We start from the raw sequence: 17,477 nt of genomic DNA, 5'->3' as shown, positions 1-17,477 counted from the left end.
GTGTGTGCGTGCGTGTGCGTGCATGTGTGTGTATGTGTGCGTGGGTGCGTGCGTGCGCATAACAGTGTTACTGTAGTGTGTGCACCGTGTTTTTAGAACTACTATGTGAAATTCATTGCCTCTATATTTTGGAGACAAACTCAGTTCAAGGACTGCCCAAATGTGTGTAGAATGTTCAGCTCAGCTATAACACTGCCAAGCTTTTATATTGAGGTTTTTATATTTTCCTTGCGAGGAAAATGCCTCTTCTTTCCTGACAGGTTGAAGCCATTCAATTCAGAACATATGAGCCCTTTGCACTTATATTTCCTTTTATTCATTTGGCTGTTATTTCTTGTCTTGTATTATCCTGCTTAATAGAGCAAATGGTGGCTGAATTAGAGCATCTGTAGTACATATTCCAATTATCACTAGATGTCAAAGGAGCACCTTTCCTAGTGTTCACTTCTGCATATTTATAAGAATGTTAAGGCAGTACCTCTTCAGAACTAACTTCAATGGTATTTTAACCACATACACCAGTGGCGTGCACAGACATTTAGAGGGGCAGGTGCTCAAGTTAAAAAAGGGCACCTTGTGCAGCGCGTGGAACCGGCCGGTTGCCTTAATCTATTTTGGGCGGGAACCCCTTTTGGTGTTAGCATTATGTTATGCTTTAGCTATTGAAAAATAGCAGATCTACAAGCTCATAGCGCGCCACCGAGTGGCGCGCTACGAGCTTGTAGGTCTGCTATTTTTCTTTATTTTTTTTTCTTCAAAAGGGCACATTGCCAAAAGGGCAGGGGGTGCTCTAGCACCCCCTAGTGTCTATCTGTGCACGCCACTGACATACACCCTAGGAAGAATGGTAGAAAATAGCCAATCTAAAAGATCATCCCATCGTGTGTTGTATTGTGAGCTTGTAAATCTGCTATTTTCAAATGGTTCAACTGCATGATTCTTGTATTCAGTTTTTTGGAAGTGTTTAACAGAGATGGGAAATTCAAATGACAGGGCTCTTCAAAGCATGTCAATTCACACCGGCAGGTCTTGACGTGTACGCGTACTTCCTTCACGCAAGGCCAACTCAATCAAAAGACATTTTAACGCCTGGATCATCTTTATGCATCAGCTGGTGATGATGATGATAAAATGATTGCTCTGTGCCGGTGCTTTGCGGAAAACAGGCCCCAGTCTCACTCTATCACTGTTCGAACAATCCCTGTGCGGAATGTGTGTTGCATCCAGTTTAGATAGATCAATGAAAAGATCAGATCTTGTGCTACACAATCTTATTTGAGCTGCCTATCATCAATTTGTGTTACTGCATCCCAAAGAAATCTGAACCTACCTACAGATTTAGTTTCCCCAATGGTCTGTATTTGCCAAACCTTGCAGTACGACTATTATCATCTCAACAAAATATGAATCCAGTTTGGCGTGCAGCAGCTCATTATAGGACCAGACACACAAAGCGGTGACAAATGTCACACCTGCGCTTGACAGGAGAATCACACAACCACAGGTCATATAATAATAGATACTCAATGACTGATGGCAAAACATTCCTGCCCTGACTGTATCACTGCAGCTGCCCATGGAATACCAAGAACCACCACCTGAACCCTACAGTCCCTGTTCTGGACTATGTCATAATAGGTGAGCAATTGGCGAAAATAGCAGTTGTAGCAGTTACAAGCTCACAGTGCATGAGCAAGCTCTATTAGTCTATTATTCGTCTTCCATGTAGTGTTTCAGAGCTAACCTATATTTCTGCCTGAAATATATGCCTGGTAGCTGCTAGGGATATATTTTTTGCATTCAGGAGGTCAGTCGAAGGAGCACGTTTCACTTTAATTTTATTTCTCTCCACATCTCTTAGGGTGTATTTGCGTTGTCTTTCAAGACAGTGCTCACACTCCCCTACCTTATATACTGTGCATTTAATTTGCTGCTGTAGCTTTGATAATATATCCGCAGAAAGTCAAGGGGTTAGAGAAAATATTCCTTTCCTTTGCTCAGCTTTCCTTGTCAGTTGGCTGTGATCACAGTGAGCTGAGTTGGGAGGGAGGGGATTTATCATTTGTTTGAACAGTAAATCTGTCATTCTAGATAGTGTCTCTAGCTAGGATAGCAGTACTTTTTTGATCTCACCCAATTATGCATGAGGATGTATATTTAGACTGTTTTTCTGTTGTTACACAGTGGGGTAAAAAGTGCTGAGGTGATCATTTTTCAAATAATGTGTCCGGGCCTTGCTTTGTTGGTTGTACTGCATGCATAATTTATCTTGACAGAGAGAGATAGAGTGATAAAGGCGAGCACAAAGTGGAAGAATCCCGGGGACGAAAATAAAGTATTTTTTCTAGCTTTGTTGAATCTTGTTTCCTCATTATTAAGATGAATTGAAGTTCATAGAGCGTTTTGTGCGTTATGGCATGCAGTTGCTGTTTTTACATTCAAAGCTTGTCACATGCTCTATAAGTAGACTGCTCCATTCAACAACTGCAGCCGACATAAGATAATAAGATATGCTGAGTAACTACACTTCATGTCCTCATGGTGTGTGTGTGTGCGTGCGTGCGTGCGTGCGTGTAGACATATCCATATGTCTATATATTCTTTTACTTTTGAACCTTGTAGACAGCATAGCTACAGAGAGTGGTAGCATGAACATTATCCTCTTGTCTCGTCTCCTCTCATCTTTCCTTCCCTCTCCTCTCCCCTCTCCTCCCCTCCCCTATGTCTCTTCTCCTCTCCTCTCCTCCCCTCCCCTATGTCTCTTCTCCTCTCCTCTCCCCTCTCCTCCCCTCCCCTATGTCTCTTCTCCTCTCCTCTCCCCTCTCCTCCCCTATGTCTCTTCTCCTCTCCAGTCTCCTCCTCTCCCCTATGTCTCTTCTCCTCTCCAGTCTCCTCTCCTCCCCTATGTCTCTTCTCCTCTCCAGTCTCCTCTCCTCCGCCACTCCTTCCATGACACATTGAGCTCAAGTGCTCCACCCTCTTGAACAAACACTGCCTTGTTAGAACATTACCATGGAAAAAGCACATCACACACAACCGTGGGCATCAGTGTGTCACGCACGCACGCACGCACGCACGCACGCACGCACGCACACTTCTTGAGCACAGATGGGAGATGGTAGGAGAAAGACAAATTACGACAAATGTGATAATCAGGGAGATGAAAGCGGCAACAATTATTCCTGTTCAATTGAAGCATGTCCCAAATTAGGTTCTCAATGGCCGCTTTTCAAACATCAGCCGAAGAACACAAAATTATGGATATAACTGAATTTGGAATGATGGAAACTCATATACCATTTCTAGGCCACAAAATCTTGAATTGCCATCAAATATTTCTACTTGAGAGATCCTTACCTAGCACATATTCCAGTAACCGCATGTTGACGTTTGACAATACAACGCAGAAATTTAACTCCAATTCTACAGAACTCGTTCACTTGGTTTCCTGTTCCCCGCGCTCAGTGTCTCGACATTCAAGATTATGATGAGTTCCTGGGAAACATACCATGAGTTCCCATCCATTATGTATCGACTTGCCACGGTCTGAGTCAATGTGGCTGACCAATAGCAACATTGGAAACATTCATTTTTAAACGATTTGAGCCGCGGTGTTTTGCTTGTTACCGACTCTCCAGTACATCTCTGGTATACGGTCTCATTATATGGGATGTGAACATACTGGATTCTACACAGACGTTATAAATGCATAGACGTTGAACCACTGCACCGTGGAGGGCCTGAGGGTGGCAGATAAGCATGGAGGAACCCAGATATACCACTGTCAAAGCACTGAGGCAGACCATTCTGCGTGCGCACACGCACACACACACACACACACACACACACACACACACACACACACACACACACACACACACGGTCTAAACATGTACAGCATTAAAAAAAAACTTTCCTTCATTCATTGTTTGGACATATTATTCAAGGTAGTAGGTACGTACTTTAGAGAGAAAGAGAGAGAGAGAGAGAGAGAGAGAGAGAGAGAGAGAGAGACATTTATTATACATGCATGACAAAACAGGGGGATATTTCTCAACACAATTGTGACAAAACTCACACAGAGTAGATGGAGGCAGGAAGGCAGAGAGTGAGGGTGGAGGGAGGTTACAGGTATATGGTCATACTGTAGTATACAGCCCATATTCCCCTCCCCGTCCACTTGGCCCTGCAGTGCAATGGCAGGAACCAATCTCCTTAACCCATTCTGATCTGAGATCAGATTCTAAAAATGTCTTCTACATCCTGACAGTTCTCTGAAAAAGCTATGTTTCTATGTCAGTCGTTCTTCGATTTTTCAAAAATAGCAGACCTACCAAAACTACCTCACCCTGGCCAGCCGGGGCGCCTGATGTGGGGGAAAGGAACTGGTGAAAAAACTGGGTTGCAAAATCGTGGGATAAAAATTATTAAAAACAAAACAAAAATAGCAGACCTACAAGCTCGTAGCGCGCCACTCGGTGGCGCGCTATGAGCTTGTAGATCTGCTATTTTTCAATAGCTAAAGAATAACATAATGCTAACACCAAAAGGGGTTCCCGCCCAAAATGGGTTAAAGTAGTGTGCAGTCACTGTGGCCGTCAGGGCCTATTGCATCAATAGGTTTTTGTGAGCTTTTTCAATTTCAAAATAAAAATGAAATGAAATGCTAGTGATATTATTCCTTATACCATGAAGTGTCATGGAGTTACTTTTCACTGCTCTTATTTGATTTGATCTGACTCAGACTGTTTTCCTTGTTTATTTGGCCTTTAGGGATGATGTGCTGCCTCCGTGGAATGCAATTTGGTTTTCTGAATATATCTGAATTGTAATAGCATTGCTGTTCTTCCCATAGGTTTAGTGACTAAAACTGTAGTGCCAAATTATAGCTTTAGGACGGTAGGTACTAAACTTGCGCAGAAGGAAATATTCTGAAGAGGAAATATTCTGACGAGACATTTCAAGCTGTGCTATAAGACAAGGCACCACACAAACTTCCTGTTACTGTCAGTATGACAAAAGAAGGCATATGACTCATGAGATGTTGCACGTTGCAAAACTGCAAACTATATTATGTTGTAGTTGTTTTGTGGTCTTGTTCATGCAACGCTCACGCTCGCTCACTAGTGTTACAAGAGACAGAACTTATGCTGAGGTTCTCTTGTTGGGGTCAGCAGTTTAATATATGCAAGCTCACGTTTTTTTATTTCACTGTAGACCTTTCTTTAATCTCTGTCAAATGAGGCGTGGGCTTCTGAATTATGTGTAGTTGCACATTGTTTTATTGGGATGATGGAAGATTGGCTAGATTTAAGCTTTTAAAGGTAGTGTTAAGTGATTTTCTTTGGTTAAAATAAGTGTTCAAAAGCTCTAGATTGTGATAGTACTCATTGCTATAGAGTGTTTGTTCATGTCTCTCCAGCTTTATTATAATACAGAAAATGCATTCTCAGGTCAGGATACCAATTTTATCCAATCAGGATAGAGAAAGCTGTCAGGATACCGATTAAACAAATGGAATTGGAATTGATGACACAAAGCAATGAGCAGACACATTTGGAACTGGAGCACTATAAAAATTAAGCTGAAAAATGGCTACTCTCTCGTGATTGGATGAAATTTCATCACGTACCTGAAAATTAATGTTCTGTTTATTAAAGAGCTGGAGACAGGGAGACTCCTATTACTGAACAAACACTGACTCTATAGCAATGATTACTATCAGAATATAGTGATTTAACCTTTTAACAAAATACTTTGTTACAGTTTGACGGCCGCTAATTGTTTACTCCAGTGTTCCCCCACTGCATACTACGACAGTCCCGCTATTTGTTTAATGCGTTTAATTCGCTGTATTTTAATAATTAAAAAGAAACTCCGGCTTTGCCGCGGACCTGGAGATGAGACCTTCATGTTATAATGTCGAAACCGGAAATCGACCCATGCGCTGGGCTGCTAGGGCTTCTGGGAAATTGAGTCCAATGCAAGTGAACGGGGGACACGGCCTCATGGAGGAGGGTCTTATGCACCCGTCTTGTGGCGTACCAAGATGGCGGGTGGTGCGATCATAAATAACACATGGAGGAACCTATTTTCGCAGATCAAAAGCCCAAATACTTCAGCGTATGATCTAAAGGTAATAAAACAATCTCGGCATATGTGATTCAAATGCGGGGTAACACGTAGTATGCCCTCAAAATGTTAACCAAAAAATATCACTTACTTGTTGAATGAGATTAAACCACATTCAAAACTTTAAATTCTAGTCAATCTGTTCAGTGTTGTTGTGTTGTGTTGTGTTGTGTTGTGTTGTGTGTTGTTGTGTTGTGTTGTGTTCATGGCAGTGTTGTCTGTAATAATTATGTCTGCATCATAGTTAATGGGCTGACAGGGCTTATAATTGTAACAAGCTTTTTCCTCTCTCTCCCTGGGAAGTAGGCTAATAATTACATAATAATCAAAATGGTACTGACATGGTTTCATATCAGATGACTTTAATTAGTTTTTGTTCTTTATTTGACAACTGCAATATCCATTTCAAAATAAAATCGTCAAAGCAGAGAGTATTTTCATAATATTTTGTTTTTAAATCTGTGACTTTTTTCCAGTAAAGTCAACTATTTAACTGAGGATTTAAAAACTTCAGGGGAAAAACTTCAGGGGAAACAAAGATTAAGAACAACAAAAACAACACAAATTAGATCACAGAACAAGTGTGTGATGGTCAGGGGGGTCTAAATCAATTCTATCACAACAAAAAATATTGATTGAATCGCTCCATCCTCGAGATATAAACTCACAAAGTCTCCAGTAAAGTGTAAACATGTAGGCTACTGAAGTAAAACATTTAAAAATCAAAGCAGTATTAATTTTCTTAGCGAGCTCTCCAAAATCGAAAAAACAACCGGCTATTAAAGCCATGAAAATGATAAAGGGAACTGGGATTAGAATCGTGTTGGTATATACAGATCGTTTAACACCGATTGAAATTCACTGTCCTTTCCAGAAGTAAGACAGGAGCAATATGGCTATTCCAGACAGCTGTTCAATTCTACCACCTAGCTTCTCCAACAGAGTCTAATGTGATGTGGCAGTGTGTTTATGGTACAGTGGCAGCATTATGTCACAGAGCCAGACAGACGCATAATCAATAAAGACGGGCCACGTTCTGGCTAATCGTCTTCACCTGACTCCGTCTGATAAAACAAGCAATCAATTTTGATCACTTTTTTCCCCCCTCTCCCTTTGCCATTATGATAATACTACTATACATATAAAATTGCTCTTCACCGCCTTCATAGAATTATTAGAATATGAAATAAACAAATATAATACAAATATCATATTCAAGACAAGGCCATAGCTGGGCTACCACCCTTGGGTAAAGAAAGTAAAGGTTTTAAAGTTAAATGGAGTTCTTGGTTGTCTGAAACAGACAATTCCACATGGAGTTGATTCAATTTGGAATCAGCATCAGGGTGTTTTTGCTGAAAGAAATTATTATTATTGTTTTAAAACAATGATTTCCAATACACCTTTTTGAACTATGGCGGTTTTCCTCACTTCAAAGAAGCAGAACCTGTACGGACTTAAGTTAAGAATAAACCGCAAAAGAGATGTCTATTGGCTGTTTTCCCACAATCACACTAAACCCGGGAGTTTGTCATCATAGTCACTTGACAATTGACATCACTATGTAATAGGTTCAGTGGTGCCAAATAAAGTACTTGTGTCCCGCTAGTTTTCATAATGTCACACATGTTGGACTATGAGTTCCTGTAGCCAGAGGGGAGTGTGTACATTGTGTATCGTTTAGCCTGATTTATACTTAAGTTTGTGGCGTGTTACTGATTGATTGATTGATTGATTGAATACTTTATTAGTCAGAAAAATTAGTCAAACACTTAGTCTAAAAGGACATCACCGGGAAAAAAAAAGAAACCTTGCGGTCTCGTTTCCATTCAGGTCCTGGGTATTCAATTCATAATCATGACATCACGCCCCAAAAATATCAGATCTACATTGTGAGCTTGTAGATCTGCCACAGTATATTCGGTAATGTGACACCCACGTGCAACTAAGTAGAAATCAGAAATATGTCTGTTGTTTAAGTCTCACACAGGTTATGCTTAGTGAATACCACTCTAACTAGCAGGGGGAACCACCAGAATCTAACGTGATGACAAGAAAACAGCTAAGGCCAGTTGGTGTGGTGGTGGTGGTGGTGCAGCGGAAGGTATTCTTTGATCTTATTTCTTGCCCGCAGAGGCTGTGGTACTGTTCCGCTCCTTTGCCGTCAGCGATCTCTTCTTTCTGCTGGACAAGGCCCCCACCGGTCGGATCTTCATCTCCGTGAAGTCCAGGGACGTGAGGTGGCCCTTCCATGGCTCCCAGTTCACTCCCTGACAGAGTGTGTGTGTGTGTGTGTGTAGGGGTGTCAGGAAATGGATAGAATATAACAGAGAGAGACAGAGAGAGAGAGAGAGAATCACACACCCTGTGAGATAGCAGATAGCCGTTCCCGTTCCTAACAAGAGTTTCCCGACCATACCAGCAGCCGACCTGCTGTCGCAGTTAAGTCATCAACACACACCGGCGGAGATACTGAGAAGGCTGTCATTTTGGATGGAGTAATAACTGCTTTTCCGTTGCCCCGTCAGGCTGCAAAAGGCCACTGGCCATTTTGGTATACGCACTTTGAGGAATGTGTTCTGTTATCAGAGGTGATGGATCCGGGCCGTATTCCAGTTTCACCTCAACGATCCAAAACAAAACTGCAAATTTAAATCGCCTCGAAGTGAAGTTGTCTTTGCACGCCAGGGATCAGAGACACTTCTCATTAGGTATGGTACCTGTCTAAAACATTAACAACTATTTTATGAATAGCAATCAAAAACGTAATCACATGAAATGCAGAGTCCCTATTCTCAGGTGAGAATTTGGCAAAAAATAGAAGCTCACAAAGCATCGTGACGTGGTGTGTGAGCTTGTAGATCTTGTAGTTATTTTCATCAAAGAGATTTGGCACAGAGGGACAAAAGGAGTGGACCAAATATGGAGTATAGCCACGGTCAATTAAGTATACGGTCTAATTTAGTGCTCAACTCATATAGGAAAGGTCGGATTTCAAATTTAAATGATGAGACCGGCGCTGGCCTACTCAGGTAGCCTGGCAGGAACATGTGAGCGAATCCACGTCATGCAACAGGAACGATACAAGTCAGGAATACAGTACCTCTCTTTGTTGTGAATGTTATTATTATTGTGATTTATTATTGTGATTTTAATAGTCAACACATGTTCTGAGATACCATATGCTGTAACTATTTATTTGGATCACAATGGAATTAAGTCCTCCGACTTTTTGTGCTATCCTGAGAATTATGTACTGCACTTTTGTGAATTGTATCTTGAATATCAAATAAAATATCACAAACGTGATATGATGCTCCGCCAATCTGTGAAGCCGACAGTTTGGGTTGGCCAATCACGGATGCCGATGCATACAATCTCCCAAACGCACAGAGAATGTGTGCATTCTCTTCAGATCCGCAGGCCGACAGAGATATTCGTGATACTCATGGTTTTTCGCTCATATGAGACCGAACGCGGTGAACTGTCTGGTGCTCGGGAGGCCGGGACAGAGTGACAGACACACATACAGACAGGACAGAGTGACAGACACACATACAGACAGGACAGAGTGACAGACACACATACAGAGATTTGGTAAATTGTAGTATAAAAACCCATGAATACACCCATAACTTGTTGTGTTGTTTATTTTCTTGTAAATGAATGCCCTACTTATAAAAGTAGCAGATCCACAAGCTCGAAACACAGCGAAAAGCGAGACGTTTCCTTTTACCTTGTAGATCTGCTACTTTTGCTGGTGTCTGTCTGTCTGTCTATCTGTGTGAGCACCAAATGTCTGTTTGTACCATGACCTATTGACCTGCAGCTGCTGCTGCCAACTGCCTGATTGACACGCACGCACGCACGCACGCACGCACGCACGCACGCACGCACGCACGCATGCACGCACCAACTGCCTGATGACAGCACGCACGCACGCACGCACGCACGCACGCACGCACGCACGCACGCACACAGAGGACAGGGAGGAGGGCTTTAGCAATCTTGTGTACAGTACAGTACAGAATAATAATACTGGTACTATAATATGAATAGTACCAGTACATATACTGTAGTTGCACCGCTCAGTTCACACAGGTGTGATTTTTTATTTGAATCCTGATAAGTCACAGTTTTGGTTTCCACCCGACAAGAAACGATATAATATAGATAGATGACAGCATTTGTAGTTGATGATGATTATGATGTAACGGTGATGATAATGGTTAACAGCATTCATTAATTCATATGACACCCCAAAAAACAAACACTGAGAAGAAAATACAAGAAATCACTATTCCCTCCACTACTATGTTCTACTGAGCAACTTGAGGCTCCAACTGGCTGCTGGATCCTCTATTAATATGCTGATAAATTAAAGAACACTTCAGGTAAGATTCTATTTGCAGCTAGACTTTCCGAGACGAATGCCCTTGTGGGTACTGAGAAACAAAGTTTTAGAAACTGCTCAAATGAGCTTCGTTCTAAAAGATGAACTCTTTGTGTGACCCCATCAGCCGGGTATTAATGGATGCGTCTCATACAGGGTTTGAGAAATATCTTCTCCTATGGAATTTGATGGATTCAGAGCACACTTAACACTTTCCAAGACGCCTTGAGGATAAGCTTGGCAGAGGCTAAACCTGACATAAAATGCTATTAGTGCCATCTGTTGGCGTGATCATGCACTACACCAGAGGCACTCACTTAAATGGCTTCAGCCTCCGAGCTGTGCGTGCGTTTGTGCGCGCATAAATTCTGCAGCATGCAGCTAGAAATAATCTGTCCGTTACTGACCCAAATTAGAAAGATAAAAATGAGAATAAATAGTATACAGTTATAGAATATAACCCTGAAGCAGACTAGTAAATTATCCACTGTTCCTGTGCTTCAAATAGTTCTTACATTGGTAGGAAAGCTGCTGTTCAGGCAAAATGCAGTTCTAATTATCTAAAGCCCAGTGCTAATGAATGAAGCACCCAGCAGTGCTAAAGGAGCATTCTTATTATACTGTAATACTTCAAATGTGATCTCTCCTCTCTCAGTGGGTTCCTCTCCAATCACACTGTATATCCAATCACTTATAGTGCAATGGTTCTCATTATAGGATCCAGGGACCAGCAGGGGTCCTTGGGGGGGTTTCCAGGGGGTCCCAAGCTAAATGACTGATATCCTATTTAGGAGCACCCCCTTATGGGTATATAACTCTCTGAGTGTACACTCTCTGCATTCAATTGACATTGTGGATTTAGTCTGGGGTCCCAGTGATAATATTACAGGAATGTTATACATTATATAACATTCCTATTGCATGGGGTCTGAGGCTTAAGTCGCATTCACACCAGCACTGCTATACTATACTGCTATTAAAACGAATCCTGCTGCGTATTGTCGGAAAGTACGCTTCGTTTGGCAGGTGTGGGCATTTGATTCAGTGGCAGATGGAGTGGAGTAAACACAGTTGGAGACGGAGAAGGCATATTTTATGCAGCGCAAAGATGTCGTGTTACCGTGGATAGACGTGGTCGAATGAGGAGACCGAAGCCCTCATCTAAATATGGTCAGACGAGCACATTATAATTGCTTAAGGAAACACATAAAAACACTGCGTTGTACAGAATAGTCTGTCTGTCTGTCTGTCTGTCTGTCTGTCTGTGCGTGCGTGCGTAAACATGGAGGGCTCAGGCTGTCACTGTGTGTGGGGATCCGAGTGGAGACTCATCTTGTTTAAATATAAATACTACACTACAGTGGCGTGCACGCACACATACACACAGTCAAATCTTAACTATTACTCGAAGTATCTTTTATTAACACCATATATTTCACTGTGTAGTGTAGTTTATGACACATTGATAAAGTTACCTGCTGCATTTCTCTGCTGCGGTTTGACACAGCCAGCTGCCAGTGTGAAGGCAAACGCAGCTAATTAAATATGCAAGAATGATGCAACTTCTCCACCCATTCGCATCGAGTCTACCTGAAGTAGAGGTGTGAATGCGACCTTAATGATCACTGACCCTGCAGTGGATGCTTCTGTTGCACACCGACAAAAACACTTGCCGCCCACAGCTACGCTTGAATCGCACTGTAGGCCAGTCCCTCCATGTTTTGACATGTTTGAGCACAGCATGTGAATGATGTTTCTCTCTGAGTGAGAGAGAGAGAGAGAGAGAGAGAGAGAGAGCACTCTCCTTCAGTCTGTTTATGCTGAAGTGATTTGATTCTGTCCTGTGCTTAGAGTATATATGAATAGAGACGGCACCCGGAGGAAACCCTGAGGCGCAATGGACATAGTGGCCGAATTTGGTATTGCAGCGCTGGGCCAAGAACATGAATGCGCTGGTCCGTTGACTATCATTGCGCACGTTCATGATGACACGTGAACACGGTTTCAGTGCAATGGCAGCGCGTTCATGTCTTTGGCCCAATCAATCCCAGAATGCACTCTGTTCCTAACCGGAAGGAGGAGTGAAATCGCCTCATGCGCTTCTGAGCAACTTAATGCAAGTGGATGAAAGGAGAACTCGGGTGCCGTCTCTATTCATATATACTCTAAGGTCCTGTGTCTGACTGAGTACCTTGTGGTGGATGGGGACACCTGTGCATGTCGCGTATTAACGAACTAAATAGAACACCATAGCGTCCACCTTCACTCACCATACTGTGCCTGTTGTCTCCCCATCTTCCATTGAGGTTGGCCAGGTGACAGTTCTTGTACCACCAGGCACCACGGTGGGTCAAGGCGCAGTTCCCCAGGGCGATGTCATTGTCCGAGTCCACTGTCGACCAGGGACGGCCCTGATGGTAGATCATAGCATCACCTGGGGGGGGGGGGGCAAAGAGCAATGTCAGCCTTTACAGTATACAAAAAAAGACCAACCTCTTCACTTTTAGTTGACTTTTAAAATCTGTTTCAATTCCTGTACACTGATTTGCTGCCATTTTATGTTTTATGTACTTTTAACTGCTTGCTTGTTTTATTGCTATTTTATTTTTTTGTTTTGCTCTGTAAAGCACTTTGAGCTGCATTTATGTATGAAAGGTGCTATATAAATAACATTTATTAGTGTGGTTGGCAACCAGACTATAGTAATTGTAACACTTTATTCTTTCTTTCTTTTCTTCGTTTCTAGAGCAACCCCAAAGTTTGCCGGACTACTTGTCCCACAGTTTTGGTGGCACGGACTTGAGCCATATGTCAAATCCGAATGACTGGCTTCATCGGGAATCGTGTGCTTGTATTGAGAGAAATGTTGTATAGTTCAATTGATATTAATTTATTCGTAAGTTTCCCTATTGACATGAATGGGAAAATGTGAAAACTCACATTGAAGTATTTTTTTCCCCAGAGATCGTAAGGGCTATAGTTACAAAACTTGGAGGGGAGGTTCATAATATTTACTACAATTAATTAACTTATAATTATATCGGTCGGCCTCATGGTGGCGCTATAACAGCCCACTTTACATTTTGGCTTATAACTCTTTCTATCCCTAGATGCAGTCTGCAGCCTCTCTATCTCTGTTTGCACCCTGTTGAAAGACGTGCCATATCGCATTTTAGCATAATAAGCAGAATACCATTAGCAGAATTTCTCCTGCATAGTTTTCAGCCTGGGTTGACGCCCACACAGGTCTAATTTATAAAATTGTTGTTATTGTTATTTTCGGTCATAGGACAAAGTACAAATTAGACTTAATACAATTTTGCTCAGACATCACGTTTACTGTACTCCGTGCCTGTCTGTCAACCTGTCAAGCCCCTGCGGTCTGGATTTAATTTCCTGAAAGTTGAGCCTCCGTATTTGGCTGGCTACAAAGCCCCCCAACGCCCCAACCAATGTTTTAATGGACAACCTTCCATGGCATGAACTGAATTAGTGATAATGTAATGTAGTAATTGTAGTGCTGGTTTACTATTTACTCTTCAAGGGGCAATGCTGTGTGTGTCCCTCAGGGCCTTTATTGGGCCTGTGTTCAGCTGTGCTGCTGCATTTCAAACTCCTGTCTATTACACTGTGTTATCCCATCTCATCAGCTTTAGTTTCAATTTTTTCATAATTCCGTTCAAAACAATTCACCCAACAGCTGTGCTTGTCTAACTGCCTGGCTTCAAAGGCGGGGGCTTCAAAGCCATTTCGGTGCTGGCTTTGGCGCCTTCTCTGTGCAACCCCCCTCCGTTGTTCACGCTAGTTGAGAAATCAAAATGGCCTCACCAGCTGTCCCTCTGTATTTGCCGATGGTGAGCTTGAACTTTTGCTTGACCGGGGCGATCTTGAAGTTGTCGTACACGGCGTACGCCCTCTCAGAGCCCAAGCCCAGCTCAACTCTCAGCTCATACTGGGTGGGAGTGTTAGTCAGCTCGTGTATCTTATCCATCCCTGGGGAGATAGAGGAGAGATACTGCACTGACTACGTATGTCTCACACAGTGTTTCTCAAACTTTTTCATGCAAAGGAGCCCCAAATTGAATAAGAGAAAGAAATACAAAAATAGCAAATACAAGTTTGCATTACAGCACAAAGTGACGCACTGTGAGCTCGTACACCTGCTAGTTTTTTTATGTTTTTTTTTGTGGCTTTCGCCTTTATTTTATATTTTTTATGGAGGGACAGACAGTAGCTGACAGGAAATGGGGAGAGAGATGGGGGGGAAGACATGCAGTAAAGGCCATCGGGATCGGGAGTCGAACCCGCGGCACACTGCCAGACTGGATTACCAGCCAAGGTGCCTGGACCACTGAGCCATGGCCCAGGCCTACACACCTGCTATTTTTGAATAGCCAACAAAAATGGATAAAGTTGGTTAAAATGATTGTGATGTATCACGCTACATTAACGAATGCCTGGAACCCCGCCAAGGACCCCTAGGTGGTCCCCGGGCCCCACTTTGATAACCAACTGGTCTAACAGGTCTATATGATTGCAGTACAATGTAGTGAATGTACAACCTTTCAATTGTGCGCGTTTCAGTTTCAAAGCGTTCTGATATTTACCGAGCCAGAACTCATCTGTCATGTTGCCAAAGCCAGCTATGTACTGTCTCCAGCGCTTCATGAAATCCAGTCTGCCGGAGTTACGTCGCTGAAATACCTGGAATAGCACAGGACACAAGGTATTGTGTTTTTAGAATAGCTGTTCTACAGTCACACTGTGGCTTCTGTGTGTGTGTGTGGGTGGGTGGGTGCATGAGCATACAGTACGTGTGTGTGTGTGTGTGTGTGTGTGTGTGTGTGTGTGTGTGTGTGTGTGTGTGTGTGTGTGTGTGTGTGTGTGTGTGTGTGTGTTATGAGACTTCCTCTTTTAATAAATCTGCATTTATATTTTTAAGCTCATTCCACAGTCAAATGCATCCAATCAGGGTGCACTGCTACGATGTTCTCTAGTGTAATGGACATCATTTAATATTAGGCTGATGTCCGAGTCGTTTGATGTATACATCACATAAATAACAATACCAGCCAACCACCGCCATCGTTGTCCATGTCACAGAAGACCTCTATTGGTTTGGAGCGATCACTGTTGATGTAGACAGTGTAGATGCCACTCTTCCTATTGCCATTTTTCATGATCTGAACACAGTCCATGGGGAAGGGGTAGACCAGGCCAACTAAGGACAACAGATATACCGTGAATCAAGACGTTACACGAAACAACACATCACAACATGACAAAAAAATTGAAAAAAAAAAAGTGTTCCCTTTAGTCGTTGCTGTATTTGCTACGGTACATTTATTTGAATTATAAACCCATATAGAATGTTCCTATTTGCCCATCCAACTATTAGGAGCAGGGGGCACAATTAACACATTTTGTGCCCAAAACGTCTGTGGACGTCCTGGGTATTACCGCACGTGCATAGCCCAAGACGTCTGTGGACGTTTAATTAAAAAAAATCAGAAAAATCAAAACACTTTTCTTTTTTTTTTTTTTACACGTGGTGCCAAAGTTTGTGTTTTCGCCATTGAGAATGCATTTGGCGTTTAAATTAAATAACTCAGAAACTATAAAACATTTCAAAGTAAAAAGTTCCAGCATGTGTCTCCACAGTCAGTTGAATTATAAAAAATGTGAATGGATTTTCTAGGTGAAAGTGATTTTGGGCAGTATTGCGTGGGCTCTCAATGTGTTAAGACAGCTGATTTAGACCCTAATATAGCGTGTAGGCCTACTGACCTGTTTTAAAGACTGTCTCTACCACCTTGCTTCTCTTGACTCCCCTGTAGGCCATAATGGTGACCAGATATCTCTTGCTCATCTCCAGACCAGATAGAGAAAAGCGGCGCTCTCCAGCTCCAAGCTGCTTTTCAACAGTCTGACCACAAGAGAGAAACATTAAGCCAAATAAGCATGATTTATACTTTACACAATATATAAGTATGTGTATATTATACAAGCTCACACAACGTGCCGTGCTGCAAAGCATTGTGAGCTTGTACATCTGCTATTTTAGGCGTTACACTCAAGACAACATATACACTACCACATCTGTAAATGTTTACGTTTAAGGTATGAAAAAAGTATGTTCATTTACTGTAGCCTATGTTATAGGCTGTAGACGTTTAGTTTAGTTTAGTGTAATTACACCATAATAAAAGCACAGATGATGTTGTTAATTTTTGTCTCTCTGCATGGCCTCTGCCCTGTGTTCCACATTTCATCACAATTCCAGCTTAAACTTAGCCGACTTGTGTTTGTCTCAGTGGGTAATGTATACATGTCAAAATATATATTATTCAAAGCACTTAGAATGCACTACACCAGAACGTTAACCATTGCTGCATGATCAGAACAACATATGTACAGTGCTTTGAATGGAAATTTGTCATAATTTGCCACTAGAGGTCAGCGTTACACAGAGCTCAGATTTATGTCCCCTGTGTTATTTGGAAGCAAAACTCTGAAAATAATGGAATGTAATTCAAATGGTATTTGTACAGTATACTTACTAAATACTAATAGGTATGATTGTGGCCTCAAATGCAGAGATATTATATACTTTCATCTGATTTATACAAGATTCACTGAGACACTGTATAATGTATATATGTCCCTCAGTTCTGAGTGTCTGTATTGGTAATTGGTATAACTCCACAGTGTTGTACTCTGCTGATCTGATCTGTAGGTCATTCAGCTTCAGTACACATTGATGTTTTATATATCAAATACACACTCAAATGTACTATATTACTGTGTGCAGAAAAGTGCCTATCCTCCACTGACACATAGCCTACTTTCCAGATGATAAAAAAATACATTTTGAATCTCGACTCTATGTTGTTGCATCTAAATGTCTTCACTCGTCCCCATTTCTAATCAAAGTGTCACACTAAATACTGAC

At 42.0% G+C, this 17,477-nt stretch overlaps 1 protein-coding gene across 5 annotated transcripts in view; it reads right to left on the bottom strand.

Annotated features, from left to right (window-relative positions):
- Positions 1 to 6,461: 6,461 nt before the first annotated feature.
- Positions 6,462 to 17,477, bottom strand: part of tnn (tenascin N) — a 57,773-nt gene continuing 46,757 nt past the window's right edge. For all 5 annotated transcript variants that reach the window (XM_079529161.1, XM_079529162.1, XM_079529163.1 and 2 more), the window contains 6 exons: positions 16,313 to 16,451; positions 15,595 to 15,746; positions 15,133 to 15,229; positions 14,354 to 14,518; positions 12,796 to 12,959; positions 6,462 to 8,402 (listed from right to left, as the gene is read on the bottom strand). In XM_079529161.1, the coding sequence (XP_079385287.1) occupies positions 8,250 to 8,402; positions 12,796 to 12,959; positions 14,354 to 14,518; positions 15,133 to 15,229; positions 15,595 to 15,746; positions 16,313 to 16,451 (870 nt within the window). In that variant the 3' untranslated portion in view covers positions 6,462 to 8,249. The remainder of the gene's footprint in view (positions 8,403 to 12,795; positions 12,960 to 14,353; positions 14,519 to 15,132; positions 15,230 to 15,594; positions 15,747 to 16,312; positions 16,452 to 17,477) is intronic.

This window comes from Electrona antarctica (genome assembly GCF_951216825.1).
Source record: "Electrona antarctica genome assembly, chromosome: 19".
Lineage (NCBI taxonomy): Eukaryota > Metazoa > Chordata > Actinopteri > Myctophiformes > Myctophidae > Electrona > Electrona antarctica.
The sequence above is the reverse complement of the archived record's forward strand: the minus strand, read 5'-3'. Positions and strand labels throughout refer to the sequence as shown.